The 18,017-nt window shown below is 38.0% G+C and overlaps 1 protein-coding gene across 8 annotated transcripts in view; it reads right to left on the reverse strand.

Annotated features, from left to right (window-relative positions):
- Nucleotides 1-1,431: 1,431 nt before the first annotated feature.
- Nucleotides 1,432-18,017, reverse strand: part of LOC144600076 (ras-GEF domain-containing family member 1C-like) — a 161,603-nt gene continuing 145,017 nt past the window's right edge. For all 8 annotated transcript variants that reach the window (XM_078411450.1, XM_078411451.1, XM_078411457.1 and 5 more), the window contains 9 exons: nucleotides 14,757-14,831; nucleotides 12,756-12,851; nucleotides 12,522-12,624; nucleotides 11,322-11,401; nucleotides 11,125-11,220; nucleotides 8,155-8,250; nucleotides 6,210-6,333; nucleotides 5,295-5,367; nucleotides 1,432-3,205 (listed from right to left, as the gene is read on the reverse strand). In XM_078411450.1, coding sequence (XP_078267576.1) covers nucleotides 3,181-3,205; nucleotides 5,295-5,367; nucleotides 6,210-6,333; nucleotides 8,155-8,250; nucleotides 11,125-11,220; nucleotides 11,322-11,401; nucleotides 12,522-12,624; nucleotides 12,756-12,851; nucleotides 14,757-14,831 — 768 coding nt within the window. In that variant the 3' untranslated portion in view covers nucleotides 1,432-3,180. The remainder of the gene's footprint in view (nucleotides 3,206-5,294; nucleotides 5,368-6,209; nucleotides 6,334-8,154; nucleotides 8,251-11,124; nucleotides 11,221-11,321; nucleotides 11,402-12,521; nucleotides 12,625-12,755; nucleotides 12,852-14,756; nucleotides 14,832-18,017) is intronic.

Here is an 18,017-nt window from a genome sequence, read left to right on the forward strand (position 1 = left end):
CTTCTGGAGGAACTCAATGGTCAAGCAGAATCTGTGGGAGGAAAAGGCATTGTAGATGTTTTTTTTGGTCCAGACCTTGTATGAGGCCTCTCATGCCGTCTTGATCCAAAATATCCACAAATCCATCCCCACCTCCCCCTGTGCCCACCCACTCAAAAAAATGCTGCTTGATCCACTGAACTCCTCCAGCAGTTTATTTTTTGCTCCAGCATTTTCAGTCTCTTGTGTCTCTACTTGGGAAACCTGGTGGAATATATTATTTAGTGTGAAGACAAAAGTAGGGAGATTACGTTTGTTATTCTTAGCATTGGTCAGACCACGTCTGAAGTTCTTCGACATCTTTCCATAAATTAGGAGCATATTTTGTTGGAGGCGATTTAGAGAAGACTTACTGGAATAATAATTGGAATGGCTGCATGACAAAAATGTTGGATGGGGTAAACCTGTATCCATGCAGTTTACATGTGTCGGAAGAGTTTAAGTGAAACAAGATCCCTGGGGTTCTTGAAGGATGGAACGTGGAAAGGATGTTTTTCTCTTTTGGGAGAACCTATCAATGACAGATAATTTTGCCTTTCCTGAGATAGTGTGTTCCAAAGACTCGCAATCCTCTCAGTGTTGAAAGCAGAAGTAAGACGTCAGCGGGACCTGAAAAGATATATAAAGTTATGAGAGGCAGATAAGGTAGACAGTCATAGAAACATAGAAAATAGATGCAGGAGGAGGCCATTCGGCCCTTCGAGCCAGCACGCCATTCATTGTGATCATGGCTGATCGTCAACAATCAATAACCCGTGCCTGCCTTCTCCCCATATCCCTTGATTCCACTAGCCCCTAGAGCTCTATCTAACTCTCTCTTAAATCCATCCAGTGATTTGGCCTCCACTGCCCTCTGTGGCAGAGAATTCCACAAATTCACAACTCTCTGGGTGAAAAAGTTCCTTCTCACCTCAGTCAGAATCTTTTTTTTCCCAGAAAAGACATAGCTTTATAGGTGAGAGGGGCAAAGTTTAAAGGAAATATGTGGGGCAAGTTTTTATACACAGAGGGTAGTGAGTGCCTGGAACCCACTCCCCAGAGTCCTGATGGTGGCAGATACCACAGCAGAATTTAAGAGACTTGAGAATAGCCCCATGCAGGAAATGGGGGGATACAGATTATGTGCAGGCAGATAAGAGATGATCTTGTTCGGCACAGACATTGAGGGCAGAAGGGCCAGTTCTTCTGCTGTACTGTTCTATGTAAATTCTGACTAAGAAATGGGATGAAGAATTACTCTGGATGGAAATGTGGAGTTGAGCTTGCAGTCAAATCAGCCAGGGCCTTCTTGAATGGTGGTGCTGGCTAACGACCAAGTGATCTGCTCCTCATAATGAAAAATAGGCAGGATGCAACAACATGTTTCACACTGTTTCATGATTATAATGGCCACTTCATTTATTAGAAGAATTTAAAACATTCACATGGGTACAAAAATTAGAAATTGATAACCATTCAGCCAAACTGTTAGAACACAGTATAAATTACATATATATAAATTCTATGCACAGATAATTTAGCCCGATTATAAACAATATTTCGATTATTAATCTCATAAAGCAGTATAAAACAAATACATTTCAATTACCACCGCTGCAACTTTATTTTTTTAAACCAAATAAAGAATACAAAACCATGGAAGGAAGCATGCTATTCTATGCTATTTACTGGAAGTATTTGACAACAGACTTTCAAGTGAAATATGGTAATGAAATATCAGAATGGCAAGCATGACCCAGCACAAAATGGAGAACTGTGCACATTAAGATTCAGTTACAGACATGATACTATGTGTTCAATAATAGCCAGAACTTTGGCCACATTTACCACTCGTCCGAAGGTGGTAGATATGAGCTGCATTGATTTGGGTGATCTTGGTAATTCTAGTTTAATTATTTAAAGGATAAAGTAATTGACAAACAATTTATTAAAGAAACTGTTTGTTAAACAATTACTTGCGATTAGATGCAAGGCAAAGAAGATCAGAACATGTATGTACATTTCAGTAATCTGTATGACAATATTATGATTCCATTTACATTAATGTACAAAAAAACTTTCTATTTAAGTTACTTTGATCAGATGCCATTTTTATACATTTAAACTATAATGTGTATTTGAATGTCTTTGATTCCCAGGTATTTAATTATTACTGTGGAATAATCATACACAGCAGACTTAGTTTTTGTAATATTCCTTATGTGTTTGTTCAGTTGACTGTCAACAGCGCTAAGCAGAATTTTATTGTATGTGAAATCATAATTTTATAAAAATATCACCACATTGTTGGAAACAGCAAGCTTCCGTCCCATTTAAGTCCAATAAATTATAATATGTTTATGGCGATTTTACAGACGTTATGTAATTGGAGTCAGTTTAAGTCTCCATTACCTATTATATATTTCAGCTTCAAATGTTATATTAAACAGTGATTGCAATGTGCATTTGGCTTAACTGAAATTATATTTTAGAATCCAAAGTTTTTCTCACAACTGAAACAGCACAGTGCTTGATGAGATTTATATATACATTATGTATGCCTTTATTGATTTATAGCAAGTTTAAAAATGACAATAATTCAAACTATAATGAGACATTTTAAATGCATGCATGTGACCAGGTTTGGTACGCACTGAGTAAAACATGCCAACACTGTAGAGTTACCAAGTACTGTACACAACTGAATATCAGTGTAGTCGAGTCTTCCCTCAGATGGAAGTGTTCCGTTCCAGTTGAGATAAAGGGCATAGTGAATCCACTGCTTCTTGAACACAGCTCATATATTCAAACCCAATTCACATAGAGTTTAAAACATGAGCAATCCAGTGCCCACATTATTAAAAAATATATATTTCCTGACACAGTAGTTTATTGAGACAAAATGATTTATGTTTTCAGTGTCTTCTGTAATTTCAATATTATTCAGTTTTCCCTTCATAGCACCTGCACAACTTAAATACTGCTTTTGTTCAAAGAATTGCAATGGGGGAAGGAATAATTTTTCTCACTGTGTCAGTTTAACTTTAATTGATGAATCCTGCTCATCAAAGTTCATAAGAAAACGCAGGTCTTTGCTGGTCCACAAAGTCAATAGTGCAAGCTAAACTACCGGAAGCATTGAGTCTTTCTTCTTCCATCCAATCATGTTTTTCCCAAGAGGGATGATCTGAAAGAGAAAAATGAGACAAACAAACATTGTCATAGCGTCAAACAGCATAGCAAAAGGCCCTTCGGCCCATCTAATCTCTGTCAACCTTCCTGAGCTAATCCCATTTGACCGCATTTAGTTTAATTTATTTAGAGATACAGCACGGAAACAGATCCTTCATTCACCGAGTCCATGCCAACCATTGAACATCCATTCATACTAGTTCTATATTATCCCACTTTTGCATCCACTCCTGGCACATTGGGGGCAATTTACAGAAGACAATTAACTTACAAACCCGCAGGTCTCTGGGATGTGGGAGGGAATCGGAGCATCCGGAGTAAACCCACACAGTCACAGTGTTAACTCGACAAAGACACGACCCGAGGTCAGGATTGAACCCGGGTCATTTGGCCCTTATCCATCTGAACCTTTCCTTTCCAGGAACCTGTCCAACTGTCTTTTAAACATTATAATTGTACCCACCTCTACCACTTCCTCAGGCAGCTTGTTCCATATTCCCACCACACTTCTCTGTGAAAAACTTGCTCCTCAGGTGCCATTGTTATATTTCTCCTCTTACCTTGAATCAGTGCCCTTTAGTTTTAGACTCCCCTAGATTGGGAAAAAGACTGTGACCATCCACCTTATCTATGCCCTTCATGATTTTATAAACCTCTGTAAGATCACTCCTCAGCCTCCCTTGTTCCAAAGAGAGCTGTCCCAGCCTATCTAGTTTCTCCTCCAGTTCTGGCAACATCCTCTTGAATTTTTTCTGCACCCTCTCTATCTTAATTATGTTCACCTTACAGTATTTATTGAAACAATTCGGATTGCTTGTTGCCATAGAATTGAAACAATGTTACTGAGAAACAGAATATTCAAATACTTATAATTCATTTGTAAATTCAATAATTTCAAATCATAATTATACTTACTAGACAAATCCATAATCCAGTCTATGGTAAGAACAGATATTTTTGTTACGTTGGTGTAGAGTATACACTGAACTACTGCTGGACTAAAATATTTTAACACTTTCGGGATTTTGGTGCTAGACTTAGATTTTGTGGACTATTGGCTATTATTCTATTAATACACCAATGCAACTTTAATTCACTTTTTCTTAAGATGTTACACTGTGTTATAATAAATTTTCTAGTAAACCAGATAAGTTTAAAGGAAGCACAGGAGACAAATTCATCAGCATCCAAAAAGGAGCATGGGGAACAGGACGCCATTGAGCCAAATGTTGAACCGTTGGGGATTTCTGAGCAGGATAGCGGATTATAGGGTTTTTTCCGTAACTCCAGAGTTGTCAAACTTCGCACTTACTGAACTGGTCCCTTCCTTTGATGCAATTTTATTCTACTGTGTCCACAAAAGTAAATCAGCATATGTGAAATAATACTTTGTACCAACTGCAAGGAATGATAACTAAAAAGTCACCGATAAATATAGAAAAGTTAGGAAAAAGCTTTATTTAGTCAGAGAACAAGATGCAGCCCAGAAAAGTACACAAGATCCTTTTTCTCTGTGGCTATCAAACTGTACAACTTCTCCCCCTTTTGTCGTGGGGTAGACTGACCCCCCCACCCCACCCTCCCCAAATCTTTGCACATCCCAAATCCTTTCCACTCGTCACTTTAATTTCATGTTTCGTGTGTTTTATGACTGTTGGCAGATTAATTTCCCTCCTAGGAGAAATAAAGTTCTATCATATCGTATCGTATCATAGAACAATAATGGGGAGCACATTCGCAATTAAGAGACTTTTGGATAGGCATATGGATATGCAGGGAATGGAGCGATATGGATTATGCACATGTACAGTAGGTAAGAGATTGGCTTGGCATCATGTTCAGCATAGACATTGTGGGCTCATGGATCTGTTCTTGTGCTATGAGTTGGAGGTCATGTTGAGGAGTATAAACATCAGAATGGCCTGTTTCTATGCTGTGAGATCTGATTTATGCAACTTGCAAAATGTTTGCAAAATTATTTTTGTCTTCTGTTGGAAAAAGTGTAATAACATTTCAAGCAAATGTATTAAAGTCTATACATCTGACAGCTTTTGAAATATACAAACAATAGAAATATTCTTTACCTTAAAGCTTTCCATCTTTCCTTTTCAACTTGATTTTCTGGACTTTCACTTTCATATGATGCTAAATATAAACCTTAGAATAGGAACAGAATGCAAGTCCTGTTATTTCATTTCTTTTAAAGCTTTGAAAAGTAGCTTAATTTACTATTCCCATGGTGTAAAACCACTTAAAATAAACACAGCCACATTTATTATTACATTTATTATAATCCTAATCTTGTTGGGTATTGAAACTAAAAGTTGGGATGGTTATGAGTAATAGTATTGAATCAAACTTAGATTGTTAAGAATAGATGGAAATATATATTTTTTAAATCGAATTAACTTCAAATTTCAGCTCAACACTGAAACCATGCGAGGGGTGATTTTGTTATACTTTCCTCTGCAGTTTAAAATCCAGCCTAAACTATAAAACATCATACCTCAGCCAACTGTAAGGGCCACAATAAAATTGAACTACGATTTCAAATGTAATTTGATAACTAAATTTACTTCGCAAATTTAGTTATCTGTATTGCACAATTTCATTGTCGGTATTTCCTTTCAGGAACCAAGCATTGACAATATGTGGTGTTTGCTCGCTGCTCTCGTTGTCCAGAACACAAATCCATTATTTTGGGTGGAGATAGTTAAGGATGAGGGGGAATGCTTTCAGTTGCCTGTAACACAAGGTTATAAAGTCCCTATAGTGCTGCAGTGCAACCTAGAGCTTTAGCTGATCAATGCATGAGCAACAATACACTGCTTCCTCCATCAGGTTATTCAGGAACATCCTTCTATTGCCCCAGAGAGTACTAAAGCTTGTGTCATCTTGCTGCAGAGTAGTAAATGAGCTAATAATTAACTAGAAAATAAAATTTTAACAATATAGCGTGAAAAATGACACACTATGACATCAATGAGACAACAACTTACCATCTTCAGAGAAGACAGGAGCAGTGTGAAGATAATGGATGATATTTTGATCGTCTTCAAACGGACATGTCACCTGCTTCCACATCATAAATTCTCCTACTTGTTTGGCCAATTCTAAAAATTTCTATAAAAGAAGTTTATTATACTCATCCTCAAAACATAACAATAGACAATAGGTGCAGGAGTAGGCCATTCGGCCCTTCAAGCCAGCATCGCCATTCACCGTGATCATGGCTGATCATCCACATCAGTACCCCATTCCTGCCTTCTCCCCATATCCCTTGACTCCGCTATCATTAAGAACTCTCTTTTGAAAACATCCAGGGAATTGGCCTCCACTGCCTTCTGAGGCAGAGAATTCCACAGCTTCACAACTCTCTGAGTGAAAATGTTTTTCCCTCATCTCCGTTCTAAATGGCATACCCCTTATTCTTAAACTGTCCACCAACATCGGGAACATGTTTCCTGCCTCTAGCGTGTCCAATCCCTTAATAATCTTATATGTTTCAATAAGATCCCCTCTCATCCTTCTAAATTCCAGAGTACACAAGCCCAGTCGCTCCAGTCTTTCAACATACGACAGTCCCGCCATTCTGGGAATTAACCTCGTGAACCTACACTGCACTCCCTCAATAGTAAGAATGTCCTTCCTCAAATTTGGAGACCAAAACTGCACACAATACTCCAGGTGTGATTTCACCAGGGCCCTATACAACTGCAGAAGGACCTCTTTGCTCCTATACTCAATTCCTTTTGTTATGAAGGCCAACATTCCATTGACTTTCTTCACTGCCTGCCGTACCTGCATGCTTACTTTCAGTGACTGATGAACTAGGACGTCCAGATCTCGTTGTATTTCCCCTTTACCTAACTTGACACCATTCAGATAATAATCTGCCTTCCTAAATTTCTGCAATTTGGAAATAATGGAAACTGATCTTAAAATAGTTTAACCAGTGGCTTTAAACATCAGAACACTAACTGTATTTGCATGGAATAAAACATGCTAACATTTCTTTTGTTCTAAATGTAGTTGTTCAAAAGATTTCTCTAATTTTACACCAATGGCTGAATCAATGTTTATCACCAGTTTAAAAATATATATATTTAAGATTTAGTGAAGTTTACAAAAATATACTATTGATATAATGTTCATTATTTATTTCAACGTAATTTCTTTGCCCAACCACAAATTTGATCTCAAGCTGTTTGTGGTGAACTTACTGAGAGGTTTCTATCCATGTGGCTCTACACCAAATGCTGTGAATGCACGAAAGGAACCTACACAGCAGAGTTATTTTCTGATATTCCACGGCTTCCCACTCTCCTAGTTAACTCTTTCCAATGGCAGGACTATATATCCTGTTGTTTTGTGAAATTCTGTTCATTTCCCAGGCACACGCGTAGCAGTGATCATCAGGAAGCAGCACGGTTGGTTCTCTTTAGGAATTGTTTTGTGGTTGCGAGAAATGTCGGCAGTAGTTCCTTCAATGGGTATCGATACAAGGATAAACAATTACTTCTGGTACAAGTGAAGGTGCTTGACCATAATGCCAATGTTCAGTAGATGTTTTAACACACCTTGCCCACTGTGGGATGGTGATGGAGAATGGGTGGATGGCTGGGAGGAATAATATCATGTTATAACATCATCTGGGACATATATATTAATCAGAGTTTGCATTCCTTGCTAATGTGCCTGCAAACTGTGCTGTATGACACTGTACAGAGTAGACAGCTAGAAAGCCTCAGGCTTTGTGAGATAGTCACTTGAAAAATAACTGCATTCAAGCATCTGACTTCCAATTTACCCATTTTTGTACATAATGCCTAATATTTGCAAATGCAAAAAACAAATATGAGCAACCTTATTGCTTTTGGTACAACCATCACTCATGGTAAAAACAGAATGTTTGTCAGCATAGCAGAACTGCTGATAACGTACCTCAAAATTGACATGTCCATTGGGAAGACGGTTTGCACAGCCCTCATTTAAGAAGTAAATGTCTTTGATCAGCAGGCTGAAAAATGGAATAACAATCTGGAAGATAAAAATTCACACATGATTTTCCATTTACGATTTTTCACATTAAAAATGGAGCTATTTACGATATGATACAATAGAACTTTATTTATCCCAGGAGGGAAATTGGTCTGCCAACATACAAGTCATAAAAACACAAAATACATGAAACATGAAATTAAAGTGTCGAGTGGAAAGGGTTGGGGGATATGCAAAGATTGGGGAGGAGTTGTAAAGTTTGACAGCCACAAGGAAGAAGGATCTCCTGTGGTGTTCTGTCCTGCATCTTGGTGGAACCAGTCTGTTGCTGAAGGTACTCCTCAGGTTGACCAATGTGTCATGGAGGGGGTGAGGCCCATGTGTTGCTCACTACCATGTCTGAGACACAGTTCTATAGCCTGACATATTGTGGTCGTCCATTCAGGTAGTTGGTGATCCAGGAAACCAATAGAGCATCTACAAGCATCTTCATCAGTTTGCTCCCTAGTAGTGCAGGCAAGCTGGTGTTAAAAGCATTAGAGATTTATTCTGAATTATGGATTCACAATTAAGGATGATTACAATCAATTTTTCATTCAAGACAACTGCTGTTCATAATTTACATGAACTATTTTGACCCTGGAATCAAAAACACTATTTCTAAATTTGTAGGTGGCAATTAATTTGTGTGGGTAGTCAAACTAAGCAGGACTGCGATAAATTATAGGATCACATCAATAAACATGCAAAATGGCAAATAAAGTTAAGAACACATGGTAGTACAATTTGGTAGGAAGAATAATGAAGCCACTAATTATTTGGAAGGTGCAAGTCTGGGTGGGATCAAAGAAATAGATGATCTTGAGGTACAAGTATTAAAAGGCATCATTGGTTAGAATGGCTATATTACAAAAGAAATAGAAAACCAAACAAGGTTTGCATGCTAAATCTGTATTAAATTTTGGATACAACTGAGAGAACTGCATACAATTGTGGTTGCCATATTATTCGAACTATGTAGAGGTACAGGAAGGGATGCAGGGAAAATTTACAAAGATGATGACAGAACTAATGGTATACATTAGTACAGGGTGTGTAGACTAGACACTTTTTCGGGAGGAGAGATAGCTCAGGTATGATCTAATTGAGGTCTTCAAAATTGAAAAATGTTTGTTACTAAGCTAATTACCAAGCCATACAGTGGAGAATTCATAAGAAACTTCTTTACCCAGTGAGTGTTGGGAATATGGAGCTTGCTACAGCAGAATATGATTGAAGTGAATAATGTGAAAACATTTAAGGGGAGGTTGATGGCAAGGATATGAAGAAGCCGAGGCTGCACTGACAGATGTAGCTGAGGAAATATGGGAGAAGGCACAGATGGAGCAGACATTCTGGCATGGACTAGTTGGGCTACTGACCTGGTTCAATGCCATATATCCTACATTAAGTATTAATATTGTATTGTTTCTGGACCATAAAATCATAAGACATAAGAGCAGAATGTATCCATTTGGCCCATCAGAGTCTGCTCCGCCAATCGATCATGGCTGATCTATTTTTCCCTCTCAACCCCCATTCTCCTGCCTTCTCCCTGTAACCTTTGACACCCTTACTAATCAAGAACCTGTCATTCTCCGCTTTAAAAATACCCAATGACTTGGCCTCCACCGCCTTCTGTGGCAATGAATTCCACAGATTCACCACCCTCTGGCTAAAGAAATTCCTCCCCATCTTTCTACTGTATATCCCTTTATTCTGAGGCTGTGCCCTCTGGTTCTAGACTTTCCCACTACTAGAAACATCCTCTCCGCATCCACCATCGAGGCTTTTCTTTTTCTTTAATGTAATAAATGTAAAATATGGATATCAGTAGAACCACCAGACGAAACATTTAAAACACATTCAAAAATTGTGCTTTTATATCCAACACAACTTGGTCCACCAGCTTGCAGGGACAAACCCAAAGTCCATATCCTGTTATTGATATAACCTGCATTCATTAGAATTATCTGCTCATAGCAGCACAAATCAGTCTATTGTTGCCCTTGTTTGCTCAGTGTATATGTTTTCATGTTTGGAATTAAATTCTCAACAACATTGCTTTGAAAACGTAAAAATAATAATAATAATAATAAACATTTATTTTTTATTTTCCAAATGCTCAAAGACGCTTTACAATACAGTCAAGACATAAAAACAAACAAACGAACTGTCCTGACGAAGAAGCGGCGAACAAATAGCGCCAGCGTCCTCTCACGTCAGGGTCCGGCAGTAGACAATAAAGAACAAAATATTCTGAATTTAGTTATAGTCAAAGATGAATATCTGAATCCTAAATTAAAATTGGATTTATGCAATTTAAAATAACCTGATTGACCCATTCAGCGATAGCTTCGCCATTTCACAAACATTCCTTACAGATGGAGGCACGGCGGCATGGCGGTAAAGCTGCTGTCTTATAGGACCAGCAACCCGAAGTCAATCCTGACTTTGGGTGCTGTCTGTATGGAACTTGTACATTCTCCCTGTCACCGCATGGGTTTTCTCCTGGTGCTCCGATTTCTTCCCACACTCCAAAGACGTACAGGTTAATTGGCTTTGGTAAAATTGTAAATAGACCCCAGTGTGTTGGATAGTGTTAGTGAACAGGGTGATCACTGAACGGCGCAGACTTGGTGGGCCAAAAGACCTGTTTTCACACCGTATCTCTAAAGTCCAAAGATGGAAGCAGCTAACATTTTCCTTTGTTGTGGGATCAGTTGCAATAAGTTCACTTCACCTTTTACTTGGAGGAGTACATGGAGATGAACAAATCAAACGGAGAGTGACAAGGAAAAAGGAGAAATTAATATATATTTTTTTCCTGCTGTGCAGCAGCCCTTTGACTGTCGTGTATCTTACTAGTCTTACCTTTTCCTGGTTACTGTGTGCGGTCATTGACCTATGAGCTGCCCCACGAAGTGCTGTCCTATAGTTGTAGAAGTTGCCCGTAGGATCCATTTGATGCTGCATGTTAAATTCAGAAAAGGCCACAATATTAGAATGATCAAAATTAACGTAAGGGCTAACCATATTCGAATCTAAATTTACTGTCAAACTATACTGACCTCAAGAATGAAGAATTTAGCTGTTTTAACTTTGCCCCATGTCTTCTTTAACCGTGAAACAGGGCTCATGTTCATACCAGCTGCAGAAGGGAAGGGAACCAAATCTGATCACATTTTGGAATCATAGCATTTATTTCCCGTGATACCAGTGCATAATAATCATTATTTAACATTTTTACTCAGTGACTGTTTCGCAGGATACCTTCATGCATCCCTGATCAGAGAGCACGCACTTTAAGACTCAGGAACAGTTTCTTCCTCTCCGCTATCAGGCTTCTCGATGGTCCTTCCATCTCTAGCTCATTGCGGATTTTGTACTTTGTCTATGGAATTGTTGTGCCACAATGCTGTGGACTATATTCTACACTCTGTATCTTCCCCTTTTCTCTACCTATTATACTTGAGTTGACTTGATTGTATTTTTGTTCAGTATTATCTGAACTGATTGTATTGTGGGCAGCAAAACAAAGCTTTTCACTATACCTCAGTATAATAATAATAAACAATCCAATACAATAATAAACATAAACCTGACCTTCCATTAATCTGCACTTTAATTTTCCATCCACTCTGAACTCTCTCTTTGATCTTTTACTGTATACCACAAAGTCCAATTTAAGTTCAAAGAATAGCATCTTATCTTCCATCTATGTATGTTGCAACCTTCAAGACTTAATATTGCATTCAACTATTTCAGAAAACCGGACTTTTCTGTTTGTGTCAGAACTGGCCAGATATCCCACAAGGTGATCAACCGGTGACATTTCAGATTTCTAGAGACTGTTGTCTCATAGGTTCAGTGCGGTTTTTCATTTTCTCTCTACTGCCCTCATGCATCCTTTTTGATTTACACTCCTCTAGACAGATCAGCAATGACCAACCTAATCAAACTGAAAGCAATTGTGTTACCTAGACAACCTTGGTTTCGACCCTGTTGTAAACATTCTCCCCAAATCGCCCCGTCCTTGCAAAACATGGAATGGATGGGATACTTTATTGTCACATGTGACAAGGCACAGTGAAATTCTTTGCTTGCATACCCAAGGAACATACTAGTTTCCTCCCCTTTCCAGTTCTGACGAAGGGTTATTGACCTGAAATGTTAACTTCAGGTTCTGTCTCCACAGTGGCTGCCTCACCTTCTGACAACCCCCAGAAATTCTGTTTCATTCCTTTACAAAATAATGGTTATATACTTACATATAATTGCCATCAAGGAATTGAAGTTGCCAATATTGAAGCACTCTCGAGCAACATCGATAAAAAATTCTATTACTTGTGCTCTGTGTTTCTTCTTAGCAGGCTGAAATTTAAAATATTTAGTGCTTATGATAGTGTTGTGCAACATTTAATTTTATGTTTTCAGGAATTCTAAGCCAAGTTTTAACAAAAAAAATCTGTGGGCAATATATTGTAAAAATAAATTGTGCATACCATGCATATTTCAGTAGCCACCAAATAGCAGAGTCTGTTGAACCATTTAACATAAACTTCAAGATTTTCTGTTTTCTTTTGCTCACTGAAGCAAGACTAAAGATAAAGAGTAAAGGTTCAATGTGCATTGTGAACTAACAAAGCCAATAAACTGAACGGCCTGGGTTTTGCAGTAAGAACAATTAATCTAACGTGCAATTTGCCATGCAGTTTCCCAACTTTTTACAGGCTTCTGAGTAATTGAACAACTTATCAAAACACTGTCCTGCACAGTGGTCTGTGAAGAGCACCTCAAACAAATGGAAGTCTCATTACTAAGACAAAGGCTTAATTGGGAAGTACAAAGAGGAATTATAAATAAGACCTAAATCATACACTCGATATGTAATGAAAGTTGGAAAGGACAGATAAATAAATAAATTAATGATATTTTGGAAAAATGTCAACATTAATTGTATTTTGAATGAGGCTTTGTGTTTCACCCCAGGAATTGTTTAGCAGCAATGATAGAAATTCACTCATGTCTCATTGTAACAACTTCAATCCTTTCAAACCTCCCACTGGGGAACAAGTGAGCAAGTACCATAATGTTTTGTTTAATTTAATTTAGTTTAGAAATACAGCGTGAAACAGGCCCTTCGGCCCACCGAGTCCACACCGCCCAGCGATCCCCGTACACTAGTTCTATGCTACACACTAGGGACAATTTACCAAAGCCAATTAACCTCCAAACCTGTACGTCCTTAGAGCGTGGGAGGAAACCGAAGCACACAGAGAAAACCCACACGGTCACGGGGAGAAGGTACAAGCTCCGTACAGACAGCACCCATAGTCTGGATTGAACCGGGTCTCTGGTGCTGCGCTAACATGATGTCCTTGTTGCCATTATGTTCTTTCAACGTGGGCAGTTTTAATGCATCATATATCTTAGAACTTGACTCTTGATTCTCTTCCAGATTTCTGTATGTAACTGTGCAATTTACTTCAAAATAATGAGTGATTTAAACCTCATGGTGATTCTTAATGCAAAATCCAGGCCAATATTATTTAAAGAAATTATCTTTTTCCCACTCAAATACATCCACTCCATGAGACTGACAACTCAGTGCAGGAATAAAGCAGAATGCAATCTATCATATAGTGGATACATGCCTGGGAAAATACTGCATAAATTAACATCATAAAACTAGCATTATTACATCAATGGAAATTAGGACAATAATGAATGTTATTACTAAACCAAGGTAAAATTCCCACATTGCCAATAGAACTTTTTTTTTGCCTTCTGGGGAAAATCTTGTATGATCGAAAATTCATTCACATTTCATCCATCTTGCATTGATTAATTTTTTTCCAGTTAATTTTAATAAGGCATGGTGTGCTTTTTGAGCAATTCTACAAGGAAAGAAAGAAAATTCTACAAGGAATTCTACATTCTTACCGTGTCTAGCCTACACTCATGGATAATTTTGTCACATTTAAAGAACACAGATTGCACAAAGCAATCCGAGTTTGGCTATGACTGTATGGTGATCAGAATATAAATCCAAAATTAAAACAAAACTAAAGTAATGTGCATTATTCTATCTTCTTCTGCCATTGATGGTTTGTCACTTCTCAAATTGCCCACTAGATGGCAGAATACTAACACTTGAATTCTAACATAATAGTAAATTATCTTGTGCTGAATTCTGATGGTTGCATTTTATAAATATAGAAACATAGAAAATAGGTGCAGGAGTAGGCCATTCGGACCTTCAAGCCAGCACCGCCATTCAATATGATCATGGCTGATCATCCAAAATCTGTACCCTTTTCCTGCTTTCTCCCCATATCCCTTGATTCTGATAGCCCTAAGAGCTATATCTAACTATCTCTTGAATACATTTTGCCCTTGAACATCACAGTCATGCACTCTGCCTTGATGGGTTTTGTATGTAAATTATAAATAATAAATAAGACAAATACTCAGAAAATATTTTGTATTCAAGATATCTGTACCTTTGTGTCTTCTAAAGCATCTTTATGTACAAATGCTTGCACAAACTCTTCAGGCCCAATAAGACTTAATCGTTCCTTAAGAAAATGAAATATTAATATACTAACATTAGAAATTGATATAAATCTTTTATGGCATTTGAAAGCAACTTATGGTTTAAAAAAAGCAATCTCACTTTCAAGAGAATTCCATTTTATTTCTAATATGCCAACTGGCTGCTGTTTACAAGTTCAGAAACCTAAAAATGCAACATTAAAACTGATAGATTTGTAGTCTGTGAGATGCTTCATTTCTGGTCATGACATATCAAGGTTATTTTTTAAATTAATGATCAAATATTATTAATGCAGAGGGCTGTTGCACAGATATCTTGTTGAAACAGTTGCTAATTTGTTTGTCCTGTCAGTGCTCTTCAAATAGCTAAAAATTCCATTGTGGCATGTCACATTTGTGTGCATTGCATAACTGAATTTCTCTGGAAAATCAATTGCTCATACATACACACGCCTTCACAAAACATAAACCTTTTGCTCTTACATTATCATGATCTTGTTTTCTGATTGTGTTTTGCACTAATGTCTTGCTTTTCTGCAGAGTATTTTACTTTTCACTGTCTTGCAGAACTTCTGCATAATTTATGGACAATATAGTACATGTTTTTGTGTGTCGTCTGTGTTTATGTACCTGTGTCTTGCAGGTCCAAGCAAGATTTTCATTGTACCTTTAACAGAGTGTCCTTGTGCAGATGACTGAACGTGAAGCTTGCCAGAGTGAATCTGGCCATTCAGTCTTGTGCTGGTTCTGACAGATTTACTCTCTTGTGGCAGCTCTCCTTCATGACCCATGAACAGCCCCCCAACTTGATTGTAACCCAAACACTCTCCCCTTGCATCCTCCATTTCTACCATGATCAAGACGCTGATATTCCCCAACGCCAAGGCTTTTGACTTCAGCTTTCAGTCCCCTTTTTGATCGACACACCAAAAGATTGTTTAATGACAGTGTTGAGTCTGTAGGCATTATTCTATTGCTTATCCACCCTGGACCTCAAGCAAATTAAATTTGGCAGAAGCAGGGCCTCAAAAAAGTACATTTGTGTCATGCCCATCACTGCCTTTTTGATACATCTTGTGTTAAAGAGCTTTTATGGCGACTTTCACATGGTTCATTTTTTACAGAAATAATCAAATGTGCATGATGAAAAATCTAAAATTAGTGTGATTTGGAAGAAAAGGTACAAGATTGTGTTGCCAACTACCATTTGAAGAGCAAGAAACAGAACAGAAATCTCACGCATGCCCATATTCCAGAAACCATCACAGGTGATAGAACATAGTGCAGCACAAGATGCTGGAGAACTTACTCCAGCATTTTGTGTCTACTTTAGATTTAAACCAGCATCTGCAGTTCTTTCTTACACATAGTACAGCATAGCACAGGAACAGGTCCTTCAGCCACAATGACTGTGCTGACCATGATGTGAACGTTACTAATCCTATCTGCCTGCATCTGGTCCGTATTATTCTTTTTTTTTTTTTTATATTTTATTTTTGAAAAGCATATGTACAAATAGAAATAAGAAAAAACACATTTGTTACAAAGTTCTTACATAGCTTCAATTTTTAAATTTTTGAAGAGAGAAAGTAAAAATAAAAATATAAAACTATAAACTTGGGGAGAGAGAGTAAGAGGGTTAAAAAAAAAAGGATCTAACAATAAAAATTAACGGGAGTAGATCCGGGAGACAAAAACCACAGCTGTACATCCAACCCCCAACTCAAGTTTCAACTTTTAATTTAATTTTTTTTATTTTAGTCCTGTGCCAAACCCATTTACTTTTCTAAAAATTCAATAAATGGAGACCATATTTTTAAAAATAACTCAGGTTTGTCAATTTGGTCCGTATTATTCTGTTCCCTGCCTGTTCATGTGTTTGTCTAAATGCCTTTTAAATATTGCTATCCTTCATGCTTTTATCACCTGCCCTAGCTGAACCTCCCTGGCATCTACCACTTGCCACTGAACAAAAACTTGCCTTGCACATCTCCTTTAAACTTCAACCCCCCCCATCTTACAATAAACCCACCCGGTCTAGTATGTGACATTTCCATCCAAATCATTACAATATATATCAAACAGTGGAGGCCCAAGGATTGACCCTTGCACCACTGGTGACAGACTTCCAGTCACAAAAATACCCCTCCACCACTATCCTCCATGTTCTATGACTAATTTTGTATCTAACTTGCCAACCCACCTTGGACTTAAGCTTCAGGGTCAACCTACAATGAGGGACCATGTCAAATGCTTTATCAAAGTCCATGTAGACAACATTCACTGCCTCACCCGCATCAATCATCTTCGTTATCATCACAAAAAACTTTTTCAGTTTATGAGACAGACCATCCCCCACACAAAGCCATGCTGACTAGCCCTGCCATCGATGTAAGGCTCACTGGCCTATAACTTCCTGGAATATCTCTGTTGCCCCCCCCCCCCCCCCTCCCCACTAAACAAAGGAACAATATTGGCTATTTTCCATTCATCTGCAGTCCTGTTCATAGCTAAGGTGGATTCAAAGATCCTGTGGTTTTTTGTGACGGTATGGTGTGCCACATGTTAAAAACTAGATTTTTACATGTTTAGAATTGAATATACTTTTTAGATATTAGTTTATTAAATTTGAAGTTGACTGGATACAAAATCACCACAGAAGAGGGGGTGTATGTAGATGGAAATTAAATGTTGATAAATGTACCTTAATTTTTTATTCTAAGTGTGCTGGCACCTTTTTGTCTACCACATAAGTACTGCAAAGATCAATGTCAAGGCTGCAGCAATCTCATTCCTTGCCTCCCTCAGTATCCTGGGATAGATCCCTCAGGCCCTGGGGATATATCCACTATAATATTGATATTCAGAAGGAAGTGGTGTTCCTTCTTAATAGCAACATATCCCTCCCTGATCTCATCATCATCCTCATCGAAAATAGGCACAAAAAGCCGGAGTAACTCAAAAGCGAGACAGGCAACATCTCTGGAGAGAAGGAATGGGTGACTTTTCTGGTCGAGACCCTTCTTCAGACTCATCCTTTCCCTTAATGAATATTGATGCAAACTACTAATTTTTGGCTTATCCACTTCCTTTGACCAAGTATAAATTCCCTCCTCTGTCCCTAAATAACAGGTATAACAGAGCTTTATTTGTCGTTCGGTACCGAAGTACCGAACGAAACTACATAGCAGTCATAGAAAAAAAAAAGA

This window comes from Rhinoraja longicauda, chromosome 14, assembly GCF_053455715.1.
Source record: "Rhinoraja longicauda isolate Sanriku21f chromosome 14, sRhiLon1.1, whole genome shotgun sequence".
Lineage (NCBI taxonomy): Eukaryota > Metazoa > Chordata > Chondrichthyes > Rajiformes > Arhynchobatidae > Rhinoraja > Rhinoraja longicauda.